Below are 23,071 nucleotides of genomic sequence, written 5' to 3'. Positions count from 1 at the left end.
TGGGGGAGAGGTGAAAATCAGCCTTCCATGGGTCAACATAGTCATCACAACATTTTCTCTAAGGTGATTGTTGGCGATGACTTTATTTTGTCCCCTTGAGAGGTACCACCTCCTAGGGAAGGATCATTTCACATCCCTTACATATTAGTAGCTCATGTTACTTGTGGACTAGGGGAGACTCATCCCATGGGTCGAGGCATTCTCACTAGCCTGATACAATTGTCCAAACCGCTTCCGCCACTTTGTAAGTTCTTGGATAGTGAAGATGAGAACTACAACTACGAGCTTCTTTCTCATCTTGATGACTTTGAAGAGATTAGATTCATGTCTGTACACTATTCCACAAAATCTTAAAACAAGGTTTGCAAGATCGGGACAAATACAACCTCTTTGTTTATGCTTAGTGCAGTAAGCATGCATTAACTTTGAACCAGGGATAGCTAGTGATTTATCATCTAGAGAGGAATCCTTCGTGTAAGAACACAATTTTGCAAGATCGGGACAAATACAACCTCTTTGTTTATGCTTAGTGCAGTAAGCATGCATTAACTTTGAACTAGGGGTAGCTGGTGATTTATCATCTAGAGAGGAATCCTTCGTGTAAGGCTAATGCAAAGAAGGAACAAAAACTCAAAGAGCTCATTGAGCATGTTAAGAGAAAGATCTGAGGTAAAAGTGCTCGAGTATTTCAAATCTTGGATCATTGGAGACATATTGGTACATGGCGAGAAGTCTCAAAGAAGCCCAAGGAAAGAGCATCATATGCCTCTTATGATAGCCCATGGAGGTTAAAGAATGTCAAGACAAGGGTAAGAGTGGGTTAGGACGAGAAACACTAGCACACTAAGAGTGTGGGCGGGTTCAGGGGTGTTTGGGTAAGTGTGGACGGCCAGAGCCCAGCAGCATCACCAGCCATAGCCGACCGTTGCAGCATATCCCATGCCAACAGCCCGCAGCCTGCGTTTGATGCAAAGCCAGCAGCCAATTTTTTTTTGATATATATATATATATATATATATATATATATATATATATATACATACATAAAAGAAAAAGAAAAAACAAAAACTAAGGGGCTGTTCGTGCAGAGAAACATCTCTATCTTTCTCTTGTATGTGAGCAGCCGTGGGCAGCAATCAAAGACAAACATCTTCTCTCTCTCTCTCTCTCTCTCTCTCTCTCTCTCTTGTATACTGAAAGGAGAGAAGAATCTCGAGGAGAGAAGCATCTCTCTCTCTTTCTCTCTCGCATCGACGGAAGGAGAGAAAGAGACACGCAGCAGCAGCAGTTGAACGATGAAGCTTTTACTCGCCCCCAGACTCTCTTTCTTGCTTTCGAGGAGGTTTTCTTTCTATTTCTCTCTAGTCTGCACACAACAAGGGACAAGAGCGGTGTCTATATCAAGGTCGCCAGTACTATCGAGACGCGAGTAAGACGAGCCGGTTTTGGTCAGGTATTCATCTTCATTTTGCATTCGAATTTGATTTGTTACCATGACCTCAGAAGATTCCGGACACTCCAAGGGTCAACAGCATGGCGGTCATCCATCTTTGGATACCGATATCGTTGATCTAGATGTGGGTGATCATGGATTTGTGGATTTTCATGCACATACTTTGTTAGAATCACGCACACCTCGTATTATTGAGCACAGTTTACTTGTTCTTTCTCAAAGTTTACAGACCATGCAAGAGACTCTTAAGCAGTTGGTCACTAGTTCAGAGTTTTGGAGTGTCACGGTTGATTCTCTAGGGGCATCTACTCTTGGGACGTCAACAACGCTTGGGAATTAGGAAGTGGCATCTATACTCAAGAGCATGAAGTCTCCTGTGTTCCGCGGGGAAGAGAAGGAGCATAATAAAGATATAGTGAACACTTTTTTACAAAAGTGGACAGACTTGCACCTCTTGAAGCGTTTTCCTGATGCTGTTCGTGCGCTCGAGGCAAGTCTCATGCTTGAGGGAAAGGCCTACAAGTGGTGGATGAGTCTCGGTTGTAAGAACGATCGACCTATGACCTGGGCTGCTTTTGAGGTACTCTTTTGGAAAGAATTCTTACCCGATATGTGAAGGATCGCAATTGGGATGCTTGGGACAATTGTAAGATGAAGGTCTTACGTTGACCCAATTTATTTCCAAGTATCGTGAGATAATTCTCAAGCTCAAAGGTTTGGATGATTTCCAAAAAATACGAGGTTTTCTACATAGTCTAGATAATGAATATAAAACTAAGGTTAAAACTCAATATCCTAAAACTTTGGAAAAGGCCATAAAAAGTGCGTGGATCTTCGATGATAATATTGAGAAGAAACGCACGGCCAAGATACCTTGGGTTGGAGCATTCAACTTCCGTAGTTCTAAGGGGAACAAACAGAAGGGGGCCAAACAAGGTAATGATGCGGTTAAGAAGGTTAAAGGGCCAAGGGGTCCCTTATCTCAGCAAGATTATGAGAGAGCTAAAAAGGAAAAATTATGTTTTATTTGCATGGCTGCTGATCATCTTGCCAGTTGAAGCTTCTTAGAAGTTTTTTGAAGTTCAAGTATGCTATACCGATGCCACACATGAGTGTTGTGTAACCTCTATGATGTGGGCATCCTCTTTCGAGCCTTATGATTTGGTTCGGATGCACGGACACATTAATGGACGAAGAGTTTGTGTCATGATTGACGATGGGGCTACACATAACTTTTTGAATTATCACTTGATTAAAAAGTTAAAATTGTCACAAAGCCCTAGTGATCATAAATACATGGTATCTCTTGCTAATGGGCATGATAAGCATGTATGGGACACTATGGTTAAGCAAGTACCACTTTGTATTCAGCGACATGAAATGCACTTAGATTTTTAGGTTATGCATATTATGAGAGCTGATGTTATTTTGGGTTGTGAATGGTTGTTTCATCTAGGATCATCTCTTTCTTGTAGTTATTTAGATAATACTTTTGATTTTGAGGTCAATGGTAAACAAGTTCGTTTGCAAGGTGAACATGATGTGCCTCCATCTCCACTCATTTGTTCTACCGAAGTGGATCGCACATACTCATGAAATAGAAAATTTCTGTGTTACATGTCTCCTTCATTTTTGTCTCATGATGATGCTAGTGGTGGTGATTTTAATTCCAATTTGAGTATTAAATCTCTCAATTTTGTCATGTGAACAACATGTTAATGTTGTGCATAATAATGAATAAACTAAATTTTTTCCTCAACTCACTCAACAAGTTTCTACTTCTTTGCAAAATCTTTTTCATGAATTTCATGATGTGTTTCCAAGTGACTTACTGTCTAGTTTGCCCCCTGAGTGCAATGTCTAACATACCATTGAAGTGCTCAAGGATGCAAAGCCAGTCTACAAGCCTCCCTATAGGCTTAGCGCTAGTGAAGCCACTAAGGTAGAGCGTCAACTTGCTAACTACTTGGCCAAGGGCCTCATTAGGCTTTGCAATTCACCATGGGCATCACCAATTTTATTGGTGAAGAAGAAAGATGAGTCTATGCGTTTATGTGTGGACTATCGTGGTTTGAATGCACTCACGATAAAGAATAAGTATCCATTACTGGCTAGTTGATGAGCTTTTTAATCAATTGCAAGGTGTGCAATACTTTAGCAAGATTGACTTAAGGTCAAGCTATCATCAAGTTTGCATCCGCATGGAGGATGTGCCTTATGAGTTTTTAGTTATACCATTTGGTCTAACTAATGCTCCAGCTACGTTTATGATGCTTATGGATAACGTTTTACGCCTTATCTTGGTCAATTTGTTGTAGTATTTCTTGATGATATTTTAATCTTTAGTCGCACCGAGGAAGAGCATTTGCAACACTTAAGATTAGTGTTTGAATTGCTAAGGCAAAACACACTTTATGTTAAAGAGAGCACGTGTGAGTTTTTTGTCTCTCAGAGATCCATCATTTGGGTCACATCATATCAGTAGAGGGATTTCAGATGGATCTTGCGAAAGTAGAAGCAATCCTTAAGTGGCCTCATCTAACCAATTTGGAGGAATTATAGATATTCCTTGCGTTGGTAGCGTTTTATCGTAAATTCATCCGAGATTATGCTAAGTTAGCGGTTCCTATGACGGACCAATTAAAGGCAAAGCATCACAACTTTGTTTGGGTTGCTGACCAACAACAAAATTTCGATAGCCTTAAGGTTGCCATAGCTATCGCACTTGTGTTGGCAATAGTAGATCCTAATCAACCGGTTTGTGGTTGAAACGGATGCTAGTGACCATGTAGTAGCTGTTGTCCTTCTTCAAGGAGGAAGACCGATAGCTTTTGAGAGCAAGAAGTTGGATAGAGCTCAGTAGAATTATTTTGCGTATGAGCATGAGCTTTATGCCATTATTTATGCTCTAGGCAAGTGGAGACATTATCTCTACAATGCCAAGTTTGAGATTGTCTTTGATCATGAGAGTATCAAATGGTTGACAACTCAAACTGATTTGAAAGGTCGTAAAGCTCGGTGGGCAAAAATCCTCCAAGAATTCGACTTTCAACTAAGGTATCACAAAGGCCGATACAATGTCATGGCTGATGCCTTAAGTCACATGCCTCAAGTCAACTCATTGAGTTTCATGGAGTTGAAAAGTGAATTTTTAGATTCACTAAAGACAAGTGCGAACATTATCAGCCACATGCACACGTGTGAAAAGTTGTTACACATAGGGATCCCTCCCACTCCGCAGTAGCGAGTGCAGATGATAGTTCCACACCCAGCTCTTCTCTTTCTAGGGATAAGCTTAATCGTTGGAAGCATTTTTCCATCGATAATGGGTACTTGTTACACAAAGGCAGAGTGTGTGTACCCTCAGACTCCAACACTAGGCACACCAAATAATTTATGAGTGTCATGATAGTCTAAGTGTAGGTCATCCTGGAATTACGAAGACCTATGCCTTCGTGAGAAGGTAATTTTATTGGCATGGACTTCACAAGGACGTCTAAGAATATGTTTTGCATTGTCAAAAATGCTAGGTCAATAAGGCTGAGCGTCTTAAGATAGGTAGGCTATTACAACCATTAGAGATCCCAGATGGTAAGTGGGAAAGCATCTCTATGGATTTTATTATAGGTTTACCTACAACTATCAGAGGTCATGATGCCATCTGGGTTGTAGTGGACAGGTTGACCAAGATGTCTCGATTTATTCGGACTAAAACCACAGTGAAATTGCCAGAGTTAGCTAGGCTTTTCATTGAGAATATCTATGGAGTTTATGGGTTGCCAATATAGTTAGTGATAGAGACCATAAGTTTAATAGTCACTTCTGGTGAGTAGTGTTCAAAAAGTTGGACACAATGCTCAGTATGAGCACAACTGATCACCCCCAGAGTGATGGTCAGACAGAACGGGTCAACCAAGTACTCGAGGATATGCTAAGAGCATATGTGAGTAAACGAAAAACGAATTGGGAAGATTACTTATTACCAATTTTAGAATTCGCCTACAATAGTGCGAAGCATGTTACGATATAGTCTTTAGTCCTTTCATGCTTATGTATGGGTTTCAACCCCGATCTCAAGTAGCGATCGGGTTAGCTACTGAAAGAATTCAAAAAGTGAAAGATTTTCTGCAAGATCATCATGATATGATGCAAATCGCTAAAGAAAATGTTAAACAGGTCCAAGATCATTACAAGCATTATATGGATGAAGACCGTAGAGTGGTCACATTTGAAGAAGGTGACCAAGTATTTCTCAGAGTTCCCTCGAGTTCGAAAACTTTGAAGACAGGCAAAGTGCCAAAGTTGTTGCCTAGGTTTTGTGGACCTTTCACAATACTTAAGCGTGTAGGTGAAGTTGCCTACAAGTTAGCTCTGCTAGAACATTCCAAGGTTCACCCAGTTTTTCATGTTCGTCGTCTGCGAAAACGACTAGGCGAAGATGCCAATGTGGTGGATACAGGTGTTCTTGTATATTTAATTGAGTCTCCGGTGTTACCACATGAGCTAGAGTGCATCTTAGATTTTCAAGAGAAGCAAACTCGTCATAGAATTAGACAACAGTGTCTAGTTAAGTGGAAGGATAGACCGGAAGAAGGTTCAACTTGGGAGGACGTTAGTACTCTCAAGACTTGATATCTTACCTATTTTTTCAAGGATGAAAACTCTTCTAAAAGGGGGGAGTAGTGTCAGGACAAGGGTAGGAGTGGGTTAGGACGAGAAACGCTAGCACACAGAGTGTGGGCGGGTTCAGGGGGGAGTAGTGTCAGGACAAGGGTAGGAGTGGGTTAGGACGAGAAACGCTAGCACACAGTGTGGGCGTATTCAGGGGTGTCCGGGCAAGGGTGGACGGTGCTAAATATAGCACAGCTAGGTCTCTATAACCGGTGGTTTGGGAGGTGAGCCAGGATATTCTCGTCAAGTCTTCTTCTCAAGGGTGCTTGGCGATGGTAGGCATGAGTTCTCACAAAGAAGTTAGTCTTCCTTACTGAAGAACCTAAGAGTGTATTTATTACCAAAGATCTCACCCCTGAGCAAGAAGAAGAATTTCTAGCCTTGATCAAAGAATTCCAAGATGTTTTTTCCTAGAAATATACTAACATGAAGGAAATTCCTCTAGGTGGTGAAACACATGTTTTGCCTAGAAATATGTTGACATGAAGGGAATTTCTCGGGAAGTGGTGAAACACCATGCCTCTCTATGAAGGCATAAACTATCCAAACACAGAGCCTACCACATGAATTCTATAGACAAATGGGCAAAGAAGAGTCAAACAAGCTCATCAAAACGTGAGATTTATGTATGAGATTGAACACACCAAGTGGTTGTCACCGGCGATAGTGAGATTGAACACACCAACCAAGTGCATAAGATTAAACACACCAAGTGATTGTCACCGACAGTGAGATTGAAGACACTGCTTGGTTTATCATTGATATGATCCTTCCTAAGAATAACATAAAGCTTAGAGTGCGCATTAACTACAAAAAGCTTAATGCTACCATGGTTTGTGATCATTACTAGATGGCTTAACTATTGTGGATATACCAAGATGACACTTATGCCACTAGCATGGTTGGTGAGATTGTGGTTGATATACAGCTAGTGGTTTACAAGCTGTATGATAGCCACTTTGGTTGACTAAAGCTATGGCATAGTCATGTTAAGGTTGTACAGAAGTGAATAATAATAAAGAAAATTTAGCAACGTATCTCTCTCTTGTGAGCTTGTCTACTCGTGTGTGAAGAAGTTTACTTGCAAGGACCTCAAGCTCACCCTCTCCCCCACACATTCTTCTCATGGTATCAGAGCACCTTGTATAATGAGCTCAAGAGATAAGTAAGAGGTAAGCAAAGGAAGCAGTACTACATAAGTAAGGGTAACTCCATCTCTTTTCCTTTGATTCAAAAGTAAACCTTTGCAGGTCAGGACAACGAACGACAATATAGGCACACTAGGAGAGGGCATTGCCATATCTTGGGGAGCCCTCTTCAGTGAATCAAAGTGTAATGTGTATTGTGTTTAAGGCACATCCTGAGTCATTTCGGTGCCCATTTTAGCCCTACAAGGTTTTCACAGGCACTGTGATAGTGAGATAGTTTTTCACTAGTGTTTATGTGCATGTTTTGCATAGGCTATTGTTTGATTTGAAGTGCCTAATGAGATTTTTGGATCTACATGTGGTGGAATATGTATGTTGATTAGTTCACATAAAGTGGCCATAGAACAAGTTTGCAATATTGCTAGTAAACTAACTAAGAAAGAATAAGGACATAATCATTATCGTCCTTATCACTCTCTCTTCTCCTATTCCTCCATTGATGAACCAATATACATCTTTCTATGTATAGAATTTAATTTGAATAATTAATATCAATGATATCCATGCATGTTCATAGGTGAATATGCACATGGAGTAAATAAAAATATTTCTTTTAGAATACACAAACGGTGGGAGTTACTCTTTTAGAATAACATAAAAACAAACTTTATTTTCCACAAAATTTAAGAAAATTTTACCATAACCTCCTTTGTATGGTTGAGCATAGACATTATTTGTAGGATTGTTGTGATTATAGAAGTTATTACAAGTTCTATTTTGCTTATAGAATACCATATTTTGATGTAAGTGAAAGTTACTGTATGTACCAGTGTCTGATAATATATCCCAAATTGTGAGAAAAAAGCTGGACAAGAATAACTTTCAAGCATGGAATTTAAAGATGATAAAAATTTCACACATACGGAAGCATTACCTTGGTACTAAGATGATTTTGGGAATCTAATGTATAAAAACCTTATAGATGCTACATGAGAAATCACACGAGTTATAGAGGTGACTAGTGGAATCACAAATCTCAATGGGTATGTAATCCTCACTTCTGAATTAAGGGAATCAAGAACTAGAATTCTTAGGCATCTAAGAGGCTGAAGGGCATTGTGATATAGATTTACGAGATGAGCTCATGTCAATGCAACTCAAGAATGAAGGAGGCCAACTTGCCAAGGTTAGAGAAACTCAAAAGGTAGACAAATGGGTAAAGATTCAAGAAGGGTAAGAAATCGAATCCTAGACCAAGCAAGCCCACCATGTGTAGCTAATAGAAACCCACAATATATATATATATATATATATATATATATATATATATATATATATATATATATATATTGTTTTGGATTAGACTAGTGCGTCTATTGCAAACACATAATATCTATTTTATTTTTTTGTTTTTGATTAGAGTGGTATGACTTGAAGTATATGTATTGGTCCCAAAGATCATATAGGTGCTTCATTGGCGATAACATCTCTCTATGTGTGTGGGTGATGGGTGTGGGTGTGTAGAGAGAGAGAGAGAGAGAGAGAGAGAGATTAACACCCACTAAAAACCTAAAGGGTCTACGATGTGATCCATGAGTAGATTGAATGTTCATGAAACATGACATACAATAGAAAAGCTAACTATCCCAAAATAGGGCCAATGTACTGGTGAGCTCTGTGTGTAATAATGAGCAATGGAAGTAACCCATCTCATTGTGTAGTAACCTCCAGAGCTGGTGGGAAGAGGGTTTGGATATTGGGGAGTAAGTGCATTTAACTCTTTGAAAATGTATGCTCACTTTCTCACAACTCAGATGTGTGTGCGAGTGTCCCCATCAACACTTGTGAGAGGTGCGGATAGTACTACCTTGCTAGGATTCAGGGGGGCTTCCATGAGTTGGTTGCTTCCTTGGAGTGGTAACTATGATTTGGTGGGAGAAAAAGAAGTAATAGCTATCTAAGTGGTATCACATTGGATGTCCTCGTCGTGAGCTGTTCAATATCAATGCTCCACTATGATATTATATTTTCCAAGCACTGAGACTAGCTCATGTTTGTATGTCCCCCCATTACGAGGAATAGCCATGGGTTAACATAGGCACCCAAAACCTTGGGAAGGTGGCGTGTGAATTCAGATGGTTTAGAGACAACTTGGATTATATCTGGCACACTGCCAAATAAGCTACATGGGTTACACTGGACCATTATCTCACAACGGTCCATAGATCTAGCACACTACCAAATAGGCTACATGCTATAGTGGAGCGATATCTCACATGGAGTAGGTAGACTTTACACTTGGACACCCTGTCCCCTAACATTGTAAGACCCGAACGGGACCAAAGATGAGCCTGGATGGCCATGGGAGGTGGTAAACTGTAGTTCATAGTTCATCTTATGAGGGGCCGAGCCTATACTACGAATAGTGGCACTGACTATAAGTGCAGACTTACGTGGTCATGTCATGGCCATGTCCCATCTCGTCCTGTATAAATACATGCCCAGTCCATTCTCCACATAAGTCATCAGTCATCATCACTTGTGAGTTTAGTTCCTAGCTTCTACCAACATACAACCTCCATCTCTTAGTAGTCCTAGATCATTCATCAAAGCTCCCTTTATAAGAGCACATGGGTGTGGAGCTTTGCCATCTATTGTATCACTTTAATAATACAATATTCTTCTCTATCTGTGATTTGTGCAATTTGAGTTTTAAAGATTTGTGTGGTGAAAGATTCTACTTCTTGTGAGTATTCTCTTTTATACATTGCATGTTGTATCCTCTTACATGGTATCACAACTTCAGCTCAGTACAAAATTCTTTGCAAATTACTTTCTAGCAGTCCGTTAGAAGAAATGCCATCTTCGCAAGACCCTTCTCTCACCACATTCATTGTTGATGGAAAGCTTAATGGCATGAACTGTCTTCTTTTGGATATTCAAGCTTAAGACAATCATGCTACAAAAATAAAGCTATTTATTATTACCATTGAAGAAGTCTGTACCGAGATAGCTAATGTTATGGCACACATGATTATTCTTGGATCATCAATAGTGGGGCTCCTAGGCACATGACTTGTCTCGCAAGGATTGGTTTTCCTTTCTAACGTCTATGGGAGATGACATCATGGTGGTAGTGGGAATGACACAATGCCCGATCACAAGGTTTAGGTACTATTTTAATTATCTGTAAAGAAGATTGTACAAAAAGTCTTTCAAATGCTTTTTGGATTCTAGATATGAAGATAATGTTCCTTTCTATATTGGCTATCATTGACCCCGTGACTTATGGGCTTACTTGGACAAGAAAAGTGCAGTCATTCTTGATGGAGATGATAAGGTCACTAGTAAAGGGCATTTGGAGGAACAACTTATATGAGCTTAACATTTACAGTCCATGCCGATTTGGGTAGCATCAAACTTTAGCATGAGAGATATAACATCTCAATATGCAAACTCTTTCAAAGATGTAGATTAGTAAGCGGCGTTTGCCACCAATTTCTAATAGTCTAGATGTATGTGTAGCTTTCATGAGCAACACCCATAGAAACCCTTTCCACAAGAGGCTAGTTTTAGGGCCAAGGCTCCTCTTCCACTCATACACGCCAATCTCTGTGGAAAGATGAGTACAATTGCACTTGGAGGTTCTTCCTATTTTTTCACATTAATAGATGATTACAATAGGAAGATTGGGTGTCTTTTCCCTTAGGCTTTTGGAAAGTCTAAGGAATGGTTTACATTAGTTGAAACTAAGACATGAACAAAATTAAAACAATTCACAATAAAAGGAGGATAATTCATGTCATAAATCTCTCGGGCTTCTACATTAAAGCACATCATAACTTTCATCTCTATGCAGAAAAGCTAGGTTCTACATTACAAATACTTCCAAGTCTACAAAATAATCAAGAGCTTTAGCAAATGTAATCTTTCATTGCAATGGGACATACAAGATACTCATGATATGGTTTTTCACCACCTCACGCACCAAAATTCTTGTATCAATTAGATTTTAGAGGCTGATCTTGGTTGCCAAAGGATGGTAGCTGCCTAATCAAAGGATGTTAGATGTCTAGCCAAAGCTATAGTCTTTTTACAGCATACAGCACCCCTTCGCTCTTGAAAGGAGATCGGTGACAAAGGGACCCATGTGCATAGGATGGCCTCTCACTGTCTACGCATGCAATCGAACCCGCCCTAAAACCTCCCCCATTGACTGCAATGGGTATGACGTCCAAATGGAGTTAGAATGCCCTTGATGGCCTTGTTGCAAATTGGCCTGCCAAATATGCTGTGAAGCTATGTTCATAATGATCTCCTATCTCGAGCTGGTGCTCAGAGTGACCACGGCTCCTGTTGTTCTATCGAGGGTGGGATTGGCGATGGGAATTGTATCAATTTTTGCAATGAGATTCATAGTAGTGTGTCACGTTCTCCCCTACTTGAATTGTAGATTTCCTCAGTTGCATGGCCTCCTAAAAACTCTCAACATGGGCAAGACTCATTCGTGAATTGATCCTCATCAAACCATATTTATTGCCCATGAGATTGGATAGCCCTTGAACTTGAGGAGATTATTGTAGTTGCTTATGACCAAAACCCCACTTGTAAAACAACTTGCTCTGGTACCAAGACCTCCAATAATCCTCTGTCATCCACCAACTCGCTTTTGTCCTAATCAAGTGGAGTGCTCAAATATAGCCCATCATGGTTCCTCGAACGAAACACTCAACACATCTTCCACTGAGCTTCTTGAGTCTATTCTAGTACCTGCATATTGCACCCCTACCTATTACAACCTTGAGTTGTTAGGATTAAGATGGATTTTACCCTCCATGGTCCACAATCTTACCCTTCATGGAGGTCTTTCCTCCAACAATCTTTTGGTACCAAGACCTCCAATAATCCTCTGTCATCCACCAACTCGCTTTTGTCCTAATCAAGTGGAGTGCTCAAATATAGCCCATCATGGTTCCTCGAACGAAACACCCAACACATCTTCCACTGAGCTTCTTGAGTCTATTCTAGTACCTGCATATTGCACCCCTACCTATTACAACCTTGAGTTGTTAGGATTAAGATGGATTTTACCCTCCATGGTCCACAATCTTACCCTTCATGGAGTTCTTCCTCCAACAATCTTACCCTTCATGGAGTTCTTCCTCCAACAATCTTTTGATTAGATATGCGGGCCAACTGACCCTTATTGAAGGTAGGATGATCTAGCATCTATACCTTAAGTCTTAGTGAAACTTTGTGGAGGTTAACATTAATTTGTGAGGGTATGCATATTAGACTAAGATGTAAGGGTGTAGGAGAATCCACACATGTATCATTATTGATGTAAGCGTCCCCCTACCTTCTCTACATCTAGTGAGGTGGAGAGAATGTAGGGGTGGTGGTGGAAAGATTGGGGGGAAGAAGACACCTAGCTCCAATGGGCCTATAATACCTTTGCACACTATGTGAGTGTGAGAGCATGCTATGTAGAGTACCTTACTTTGTGGTTAATATACTTTGTGATTCTTTGTGAAATCAAGCTCTTGCTCTTATTTGTGCTCACTCTTCATGTGAATTAGTATTAATCATCATCATTTAGGTTTGAGATTAGTACCAATCCTCTTTGTTACGCATTAGCTGTAAGTGCTATCCCTAGGCATGCTTCTAGTTCATGAGTCACATGATTGAAATAGCAAGCTTCATTCAATCTTTGTGGGGATTCTAACCCTAAACCAAGACGCTATGGAGGAGGATATCTGAGCTCCATTGCAGAGGGTTCTAATTGTGGAGTTTCATGACCAGAGCTATTACTCCTAATCTGAGGTTGCAAAGAACCCAACCTAATTCTATGGATTTGGGAGAACCCCTTCCCTACATTCGTGGTCAGACACCACTATGTTTGCCTATGCCTTTTCACCCTAGATCACCATGATTATCACTTGGGATATGCTTGCATGGTCGACAAAGCGGGCATCACCCTCCTCTCTTACTATTGTGAGTGTTCTCTCTCAGATGTATACATTTTTTACTAAAAGAAGGATCTTGTTGTTGGAAGATTAAAACAGTGGCAGCAATATGAATCCATTACAAGGTTTTGTCAACAGATATGTCTTTCACTTGGTTTATATGAAGTGATAAAAAGCACTTTCAAAGAGCCTCTAGCATCACCCAGGACAAAGTATATTGCATGTTTTCTAGCAGCTTACAGAATGTTTCAACATGAACCTACCATTATGAGGCGAATATGGTATTAAACTTTCTAAATAGCATTTTTAATTCCACCATTGGGTTAAGAACACATTTTGACAGTTGTTTCTTGAGGGCATCCAGTGTCAAGGGTCATCCACAAAAAAGTTATTAACATACAGATCCCACCCCATCGGACAGGCAGGAGGTGGTAAAGGGAGGTCCCCAGTCCAGCAGGGACAGGTGGGTGAGATCTCCCCTTTTCATGGGCAGTAGTTATCTGAGTAAAGACCCTGAATCATATGCTAGTCACATCATAAGCACTCCTCTATCACAAAGCTTAAATGGAAAAACAGTGAGATCACAGCACAAAACATTGAATGTTTCTCCAATCACTCAAAAATACACTGTTAAGCTGGTTACATGTTTTTAAGGGGCATGCCAGTGAGGTGACCCATCATGACCATTTGCAATCTCGCCCATCCAATCCGAACACCTCTATATCATTGGATATGGACTTTCTTAATTTGTCCTCTTACTTTATGTCTATTCTTCTGTACCATTATTTAAGTAACTACCTCATAGGATTGGAATCTTTGATTCCACCTCCATGTGATGTTGCTTTTTGGAATCCGCATTGAGATTGCCTGTGAGATCGCTCGATGCCTTGCGTGGATCATATCACCACACTTCCTTGTTCAGTGAAGTATGAACCATGAGCCTCAAGTATCTGATGCATTAAAGAACAACATAGGATACCCACAATTAAACTTAAAATATTACATGTACATTTTAATTATAACTAAATAGTGACCACTCTTTCCATATTGTGCATAATGCAATTTGAAGTCCACGCTTGCATCATTGAATTATAAAAGTTTACCACCGCCTCTTTAAATGCATCGGCATTATCACAATTAAATGTCATGTTTTATGAAAGTGTGCATAGATGTATCATATACCACCTCTTGGAAAAAAAATATATTAATCCCATCAGAGGCTTGCAGGGCCCTTGTCCGTAGGCCTACAGAGGCTTGCTTTTTCCTCGTGCATCGCGCCTTTACAATATTTCTTGCACCAATCTTGAGAAAGCTACCTTGGGTATAATCAACTAAATGCTCGTCCCACGAGCGGGTCTCCAGCCTTAAAGTTGGAACTCTTTCTCACTTAAGATTGCACTTTACTCATGCATCAGGCAATGTCTTCTCCTTGGCAAATCTGACAGCCAAATGTGCAGTCTACACTTGCATTTCGCATCCAGGCCATTGCTTCATATCAGCTAGCATGCTCCCTTTGTTTCCATGTATGAAAACTGTGGGCTCTGTTACCTGCGAAGTCCGGCCTCACAATAAGCAAATTAATGAAAAAAAAAAAAACATGATGTATGTACAAGCCTCTTCTACCCTGAGAGAGTGACACCAAGTTTTACCAGGGTAACTGGTGGCAGAGAAAAATGCAGTTCAACTTTCGAGAAACCCTCAATAGACATCAGGCAGCTGAATCCAGGTACATTGGGCTGTGCACTGTTCACACCTTCATATATGGGCATCATATTCGAAATAGGAAGAACATTGACCACTGCATCACAATAGAGAATGTACCTGAGCAGGTATGTAAAGTTGTGCATGGATAGGTCTTCGACAGAGAGACCCTCCTCCTTTGAATACATCCATGGTGGGCCTTTCTCGCAAAAACGGGAGACTCCAGTCATTGCAGGCAGGACATCGATGTGGACGATTCGAGGAGCCCCACTCGAAGAATTATCTGAAACATCATGCTTTTTGTTCATATACCAAGGACTGCAGAAGAGGAACTGGTAGGCTAGATTTCAAAGGAAAATGCTTTACTAATGGCCTGCATACACACCCATTACATGGAGGATACCAAGAGCCTTTCCTCCAGGATAGTTACCATAGGAAGCTCCAGAGAATATGCCTATGATACTTGCACTGTTACATGAAGGCTTTTCACCCACTCAGCTTGACTAAATCAACAAACAACATGCTGCAAAAGGCTAAACTCAACAACAGCCGCAAGATAAGTCTGCAAAATTACCTTGCCAAAAACATGAAAATGCATCCGGTAAACAACAATGCCCACAATGGCTTCCTTCGATTATTGTAACTGGAAGACAAGAAACTAAACACACGTAAGTTTCCACTTAGAAACGAGGGGGTAATTAGCCCAATTATGCATAGTTTTGCCACTAATCAAACCTTAATATTAAGGTTTGATAAGGGCTGTAATGATGGCTGCACTTCTTCCTCTGCATACTTTCATCAATCAATTACGAAACTGAAAGATTTTTTGAACAAGCCTTACATTCTGGTAAGAGCAACTGCAGCAGACAAATTGAGGATCGGAAGAGCAAATAGGATAAATCGAAGCTCCTTAAGGCCACATCAACTGTATTGTTAGCACCATTTTCTCCAAAGCATGGATGCCTAAGACAATCCAAATCTTTAGCTTAATTCAAAATTTTTGATTTTTTTCCAAGGGAGGGCCAGCAGGCTCACCTTATGCGCAAGCTTGGAATACAGTAAAAGAAAAGCAAATACCGGAAGCACATATTGAGCCATCCGCCGTTCCAATACCAAGCCTAGCTGTCCATCTCAGGTATTCACAAAATATATGAAAATCAGGTCCAAAATCTGATTAATTTACAGGCTTTTGGGTGCTTAAACTATTCAGTGATCTACAGGTATTCACAATATATGAAAATCAGGCCCAAAATCTGATTAATTTACAGGCTTCTGGGTGCTCAAACTACACAGTGATCTACAGGTATTCACAATATATGAAAATCAGGGACTAATTTACAGGCTTGTGGGTGCTCAAACTACACAGTGATCTACAGGTATTCACAATATATGAAAATCAGGGTCAAAATCTGATTAATTACAGGCTTTTGGGTGCTCAAACTACACAGTGATCTACAGGTATTCACAATATATGAAAATCAGGTCCAAAATCTGATTAATTCACAGGCTTTTGGGTGCTCAAGCTACACAGTGATCTAAAGGTATTCACAATATATGAAAATCAGGTCCAAAATCTGATTAATTTACAGGCTTTTGGGTGCTCAAACTACATAGTGATCTACAGGTATTCAAAATATATGAAAATCAGGGCCAAGATCTGATTAATTTACAGGCTTTTGGGTGCTCAAACCAGACAGTGATCTATAAACTTTTTTCAAAAAAACTGGCAGTTTCGCTTACAAAACACAATGGGTAAGCTCCTAGCATCGCTCGTGGAAGAGCTGATGTGAAGTACCAGTGAGACGGAGATACCTGCATTATAAGTAAACATATAAGCCACACCGACACAGACAAGGATACTGACACCACATACAGGCTCTTGTTCATAGAAAATATCAAAGCAGGGACCTGAACACTCTCACAGGACAGAAGATATTTACCCCCCATTCAGAGCTACGATTCAGTATGGAGTTGAACCAAAACACCTCCATTTCCGGCCACAACCATCGCCGCCACATGACTGAATCAACTGCGACTGTTAACCCTATGTGAAGACCAATTCATAATAATAATCAGAGGTGCACCTTCCGCCAGCAGCCTTCGCTTTGGGGCCATGAACAACATAAACAAAGCAATTGAAATCCAATTGCAAACTCTATATCAAACCATTCTCATATCAAGTATTAATGTCGACCACGTCTACAGCATGTAATTTGTGTGACAAATAAGGATGTAGGATTCCCAACTATGTGTGTCAGTTGGAAATGTCAAGCTCTGGTTAAGTTGTGCGTTAAATGTACTCAATGTATCAAAAGAAACTACATGGAGGCTAAATTGAAGTGTCTTAATGTACACATGAAAAGCAATTAGGAAAGCCTGTCATATTTCTGAATCATTGCAGGCACCTGATATGATACCACAACATGGTGGTGAAGAATGATTGGACAGATTTCCAAAGCTTTCCTTCCTGCAAATAGGTTTGGGAAGTTGTGGGAGTACTATGAAGAATACTTTGCAATGTATGATCATGATTTGCACAGTGTCTTGTGAGAAACTTGGTCCCGGTCCTCTAGAGAAATGTTTGATCCCAGGATGGAGGGACACAAAGATAAATCAAAGATAGCAAAAGCTAAGGAAATAAGGATGAGGTTGATCGCAGCACGTTTGGTTTACAGGTACATGTATGACAATGCACATCAGATTCATTTACTGCAGGATTCATATAGATGATTGGCAATGTTAGCAAGGGATCAGTTGTTGATGATGAGAACAACCTTGAGATCAGTTGAAGGCTAACACACAGGAGGCACGAGTGAAGTTGCATTCGCTTGAGGTACTGCAGAAACCTCTGCAGAAGAGAGCCGTGAGTGTGGAGTGCTCCATGAGCTACAAAGAAACCCGACCAAAGGACTAGTGCAAGAGTGGGCTTGCAAGCATAGTTACCACGGAACATCGTTCCGCCTTCCTGGAACGCCGGAACACCGTTCCGGGCGAAGGCACGTTCCCGGAACGTCCCGAAACGTTCTGATTTTTTTTTTAAAATTATTTTTAAGTTTTGCTTGCAGAAATGTATGTTCATGTCGTGGGGGAGCAAATATTATGAAGCATATTTGGCTATCCGTATACAAAAAAATACATTTTTTGTGTCATATGCTGACATGTCATATGACGTGGCGTTCCGCGACGTCCCCGATCCGCTCCCGTTCCCGTTCCCGCTCCCGCTCCCGTTCTAGCATCCGACGTTCCCGGAACGTTCCCGTTCCGCGGTAACTATGCTTGCAAGCCGCAAATCATTAGGGGGGGGTGGGGCTAATGTAGTGTTTAAAGTGGGTTTAGATGCACAAGCAGTAAAGGAAGACTTTGGGGAACATAAGTTTACTGATTCTAATGATGTGCAAGGTTGTGAGCCATTCATAGTTAAGACAACTGAGACATATATTCATACAGTTGTATTGAATGACGAGTTTGATACCCTGCTTCTAGAGTACAGTAATGGAAATGTGAAAGGGGTAAATGGGTATATGGGTTTGCGGATTTGGTGGACACTTGAGAATGAAAGCATTTCTTTCGTGTTACTGAGGTTGGTGTATCTCTGTTTTTTGGTGGGTAAGAGACAGCCCTTACTACTCTTTAAAAAAACTAAATGCCAGTGCATAAATATGGATCGGGAGCTGCTTGGCCCCCAGATAAATTATGTCAAATTTTGGTGCAGAGGGTAGTAAGGGTTCTTTGAACTTTCTCAACCTCCTATGGACATATTACGTTTGCAGTAGTCCTTTTGGAACAATACACCAGTTAGTGGGATGTTGGAGAACCTTCAAGCACTCTAGTGATGGCCCTTAGGGGTTGAAACAAGATGCCCACCCTCCCCTAAAATCTACCCTCAAATCTATCATATAGATGCAGACAAGCCCCTGGGTTACATGCAGGAGATGGACAAAGGGGGTGGCTATTTGTGTACCCTTGCAGATTATCACTGTTTCTGGAGAATATGCAGCTGTATACTCCGTGGGATGTCATAAGAGGCTTGCTACAATGCAGAAGCATTGAGCATGATACAGTTTACCTTGCATTCAATATAGCAAATCCTGCTTCTCCTAAAATGGAGGGTATGAATGGAGGACCGTCAATCTTTGTCTGAAATATATTAGGACCAAAAAGAGTGGGCAAAGGCCAAGAAGACTAATGATTTGCTTTGATGGAAGCATGACTGATCCCAGGCCTCTGCAGGACATCAAATACAGAAATTGAAAATGTTTCAAGAGATCCACAAGTACTTTCTACTTTGCAGGGCTATTGGCAAATAGCACTTTATTAACCACTTGAGAACTATTAAGGCCACAGAAACATGCCTGAACTCTTCAAGCATAGAGCACACCGAAAGGAGAAAATCAAAGTGGTAGTAGGATTGGTTGGTTACCTATGCTCAGGACCAAGACGGTAAAACATCGCTTTACAGCACTCCGTATCTCAATCTCTCTCCTCTGTTGCATACCAACCACACAAGAACAGCACAGTCCATGTATATCAGCAGCACATCATCACTTACGATGACATAAAATTGAAACATGCTTAACCTCTTCAAGCGCAAAGCATACCAATAAGAGAGAGAATCCAATTGGACCCATAAGCAATATGACATCACACCTAAACACAACGGCTGCAAATACCTGCAAGGCAAACAAAGATATTGCATTTTTTGCAAGAAAAAAGACTTTCAAAATGCAGCTTTTATTAAAGGAAATGGTCTTAACCTTTTAGGCACAAGCGTGATAGTTGGTGAAGTAAGTCATGCTTTTGGACCTTGAATTTAAAAAGGCTCCATGCAAACCTATAACCGTGAGGTTGAAATAATTGAATATAAAAACCATTTAAATATAGCATTTGAAGATAACTAGGAATGGGGGAAACTTCAGTCTTGGACACTCAAGGCCTCTAATTTCCCTTTATAGCTTTGGGCTCACTGCATGGTTGATACCTCTAACCATCATTAGTAGCCCTACCAAGACACATACATCTGAGTGTTAGAGCTTATGCATGTGACATCCCCTCTTGAAGAGTGGGAAAGGTGATCATCCGAATGCTCCACCTAGAACTGGATTTACATCAACCGGGATCAGTACTACTCTAACAGCTTGGAGGTCGGAATCTAATACTTAAGACTGCTGCTTCTCGATCTGGTTCTATCTTCCCCCTAGTCTTGCCAAAATCTCTTGATTTTCTTGCTCCCAAAACAAAACCAGAACTGATCAGAGCTGAGGCAAGATAAATTAGCAAAGAACCATTTGAGCTAAGCCGACTTGAGAACATGTTGGTGGAATGGTTGGAAAAAAGACGGGTCCTCCCCAAGCCATGCCATCAAAAATAAATGTAGTGCATCTGGACAATGATGTTTGTTACCCATTCACAAGTCCCTTGCCGATAAAATGGGTACAATCTGATATTGGTCTGAAGAATCCATCCTTTGAAAAGTTCTCTTGTGAACTAGTTGGGAATCAAGGTCTTACCTGTGTGTGTACCACTCATATAAGTGTGGTAGTATGTTTCTCTCTAAGGCTATTAAGCCTGGTTCTGTATGCGAAAGGCTATTAAGCCTGAATATGTATGCGCGTGTGTGAACATCCTCTAGCAAAGGAGTAAACACCCACTTACGTGTTTATGTGTGTGAACCACCTCTTAGAACCACGATGAATGATATATAGATATTTGTATCTGTAGCAATGATGTCAGAAGAGAACCTTTGTAACCTATAAAGGCACATGTACTTCATTGAAAGAATACAAGCTAATGTCACATCATTGAGTCGTGTACTCTCTCTCTCTCTCTCTCTCTCTCTCTCTCTCTCTCTCTAGTGGGCAAAAAAAGCGGAGGCAACGGGGAAACATCAAAGGAAAGAGCTCTCATACTTCGCTTCCCTTCTATTGAGGCGAAGAAGGAGTTCTTGAAGAGACGACCCACTTTAAAGAATACAGGCATTTTTCTTGGTGATGATCTTACTCTTTCACAGCTTGCACATATGAAGGAAGTCATGCCAGAGATTAGAGCAGCAAGAGAAAAGGGTAAGATAGCATTTTATAGAGAAGGGAGGGTGGTCATCGTGGAGCGACGCTCTACATGACGGTGCGAGACCTATGGGACCAAATTAAAGCTGGCAGCCTGGAACTGCAATGGATCCCTCAGACTTGATGTGGGTGCCTTTGAGGACAGCTTTAGAGATAGAGATATAGTCTTCTACTCGGAGACTCACCAGGCCCCTGGTCAGATGATGCCACAGGTGACAGGATACAGATGGGAGACAGCTTGCAGAGTAGGGACGAGATCGGTACACAGTAGTAGAGGATCAGGAGGGGTGGCAGTTCTTTTCAGGGAGGAGCTGCAACCGCTTATACACATAGTTCGGAGAGATGATCAGGCCAGATATATGTGGGTGAGACTAAGGGCCGACACAGGCAGATTCCTGTATATTGCCATATGCTATTTTGCTCCTAGTACATCGACATATGCAGCACCTAGAGGGCAGTCTCCTTTCTTTGTGCTAGATGATGACATATGGGAGTTCTCTAGGGATGGAGACATCATCCTGTTAGGGGACTTTAATGCCCGGACGGGCAACCGCCAGACAGCCTTTTATGATACCTCGGAGGAGATGCTGAGAGAGTTGGACACTCTGGATATGGGATTAGACAGAAGCTCACAGGATGTGGAGTGCACAGAGTATGGGAGATATTTGGTAGATATGGGGACTGCGCATGGGTTGGCCATACTTAATGGCTTGCAGAGGTTTCCGTCAGCAGCTGGATTTACTTGCTTTCCACATAGACATGGTGCTAGCACAGTGGATTATGTTATGGCTATGCCGAGCTTTGTTCCATGCATTGAGGACTTCACAGTTGGATCTCGGCCCATTGGGGTAGTAGTGGATCATGCATTGTTGACATTGACTATCTCTTTTCACTTTACCACAGCTCAGAGGACACGAGGGGCAGATCACACTTGATATACTTTTACCTCAGAGACTGATGCTGTCTACACAGATGGGATTTATAGACGTCTGTACACAGAGGAGCCAGGGAGACCTTTGGAGGAGTTGACCCATATACTGACAGAGACTTTACATGATGCAGCGAGAGAGGCATATCCACATACTCAGCCTGGACAGAGACAGCATTCTAGATGTATGCCCCAGAACAGCTGGTATGATGAGGAGTGCAGAGAGACCAGAGCCCGACTGCAGCGGGAGGTTGCTTTGGGAGTCACTACTCACCGACAGTCACGTATTGCCTTCCGACGCCTTGCGCGAAGGAAGAAGCGGGCCTTCCTTACTCAGCTAGAGCAGGAATTATACCAGCTGTTCTTGAGCCAGGATTCGAGGGAGGCTTGGCGTCTGTTTCATGAGTCCTCCCCTGCTTTGGCCATCACTTCTACAGAGGTCTGGGGTAGTTATGCAGCATCTCTATATACAGTTCCTGGACAGACACCTTTTCCTGACCCGCCAGCACCATGCCCACAGACATGTACTTTCTTTACCGCAGAGATGGTAAGGAAGGCCATTGATAGGATGAAGACTGGGAGAGCATATGATCACGATGGATTGGTTGCTGAGCACTTTATTCATGCGAGAGACATGCTGGCAGAGCTTCTAGCAGTGATGTTCAATCGTGCTATGTGCGAAGGCTTACCCGAGACTTGGAGTAGGTCCACCATCGTGCCTATCTTCAAGTCAGGGGACCCTATGCAGCCAGGGAATTATCGCACTATTATGATTGGTCACACACTAGCACGATTGTATGCATCCATTCTTGAGCAGCAGTTGAGTAGATGGGCAGAGAGAGTTGGCATTCGAGCAGAGGGACAGGCAGGGTTCAGGAGAGGTTTCTCTACTCTTGACCACATCTTGACTCTCCGGGCCATTATTGAGGAGGGCAGGTCGCATGGGCGACGGATTTATTGTAGCTTTGTGGACTTCCGCAAAGCATTTGATACAGTGCCCAGAGCCAGATTGATGAGGCGATTACAGGAGATGGGGGTACCCACAGAGCTCATATGGGGAATTATGGCTTTATACAGATCAGTTGCAGGACAGGTACGCACCCCAGAGGGGGTCTCTACTTTGGTTCACTCCACTATAGGAG

At 41.5% G+C, this 23,071-nt stretch overlaps 1 protein-coding gene across 2 annotated transcripts in view; it reads right to left on the bottom strand.

The window, feature by feature from the left end:
- Positions 1-13,584: 13,584 nt before the first annotated feature.
- ALG12 (homolog of asparagine-linked glycosylation 12) overlaps positions 13,585-23,071 on the bottom strand; it is a 97,818-nt gene continuing 88,331 nt past the window's right edge. For both annotated transcript variants that reach the window (XM_086795886.1, XM_086795887.1), the window contains exons 9-20: positions 19,538-19,609; positions 19,360-19,423; positions 16,880-16,983; positions 16,680-16,751; positions 15,975-16,061; positions 15,781-15,848; positions 15,514-15,582; positions 15,325-15,407; positions 15,060-15,222; positions 14,888-14,981; positions 14,572-14,786; positions 13,585-13,947 (exon numbers count right to left, since the gene is read on the bottom strand). In XM_086795886.1, coding sequence (XP_086652012.1) covers positions 14,697-14,786; positions 14,888-14,981; positions 15,060-15,222; positions 15,325-15,407; positions 15,514-15,582; positions 15,781-15,848; positions 15,975-16,061; positions 16,680-16,751; positions 16,880-16,983; positions 19,360-19,423; positions 19,538-19,609 — 966 coding nt within the window. In that variant the 3' untranslated portion in view covers positions 13,585-13,947; positions 14,572-14,696. The remainder of the gene's footprint in view (positions 13,948-14,571; positions 14,787-14,887; positions 14,982-15,059; positions 15,223-15,324; positions 15,408-15,513; positions 15,583-15,780; positions 15,849-15,974; positions 16,062-16,679; positions 16,752-16,879; positions 16,984-19,359; positions 19,424-19,537; positions 19,610-23,071) is intronic.

Source organism: Cibotium barometz, chromosome 63 (assembly GCF_041138505.1).
Source record: "Cibotium barometz isolate CiBa-2024 chromosome 63, ASM4113850v1, whole genome shotgun sequence".
NCBI lineage: Eukaryota > Viridiplantae > Streptophyta > Polypodiopsida > Cyatheales > Cibotiaceae > Cibotium > Cibotium barometz.
The sequence above is the reverse complement of the archived record's forward strand: the minus strand, read 5'-3'. Positions and strand labels throughout refer to the sequence as shown.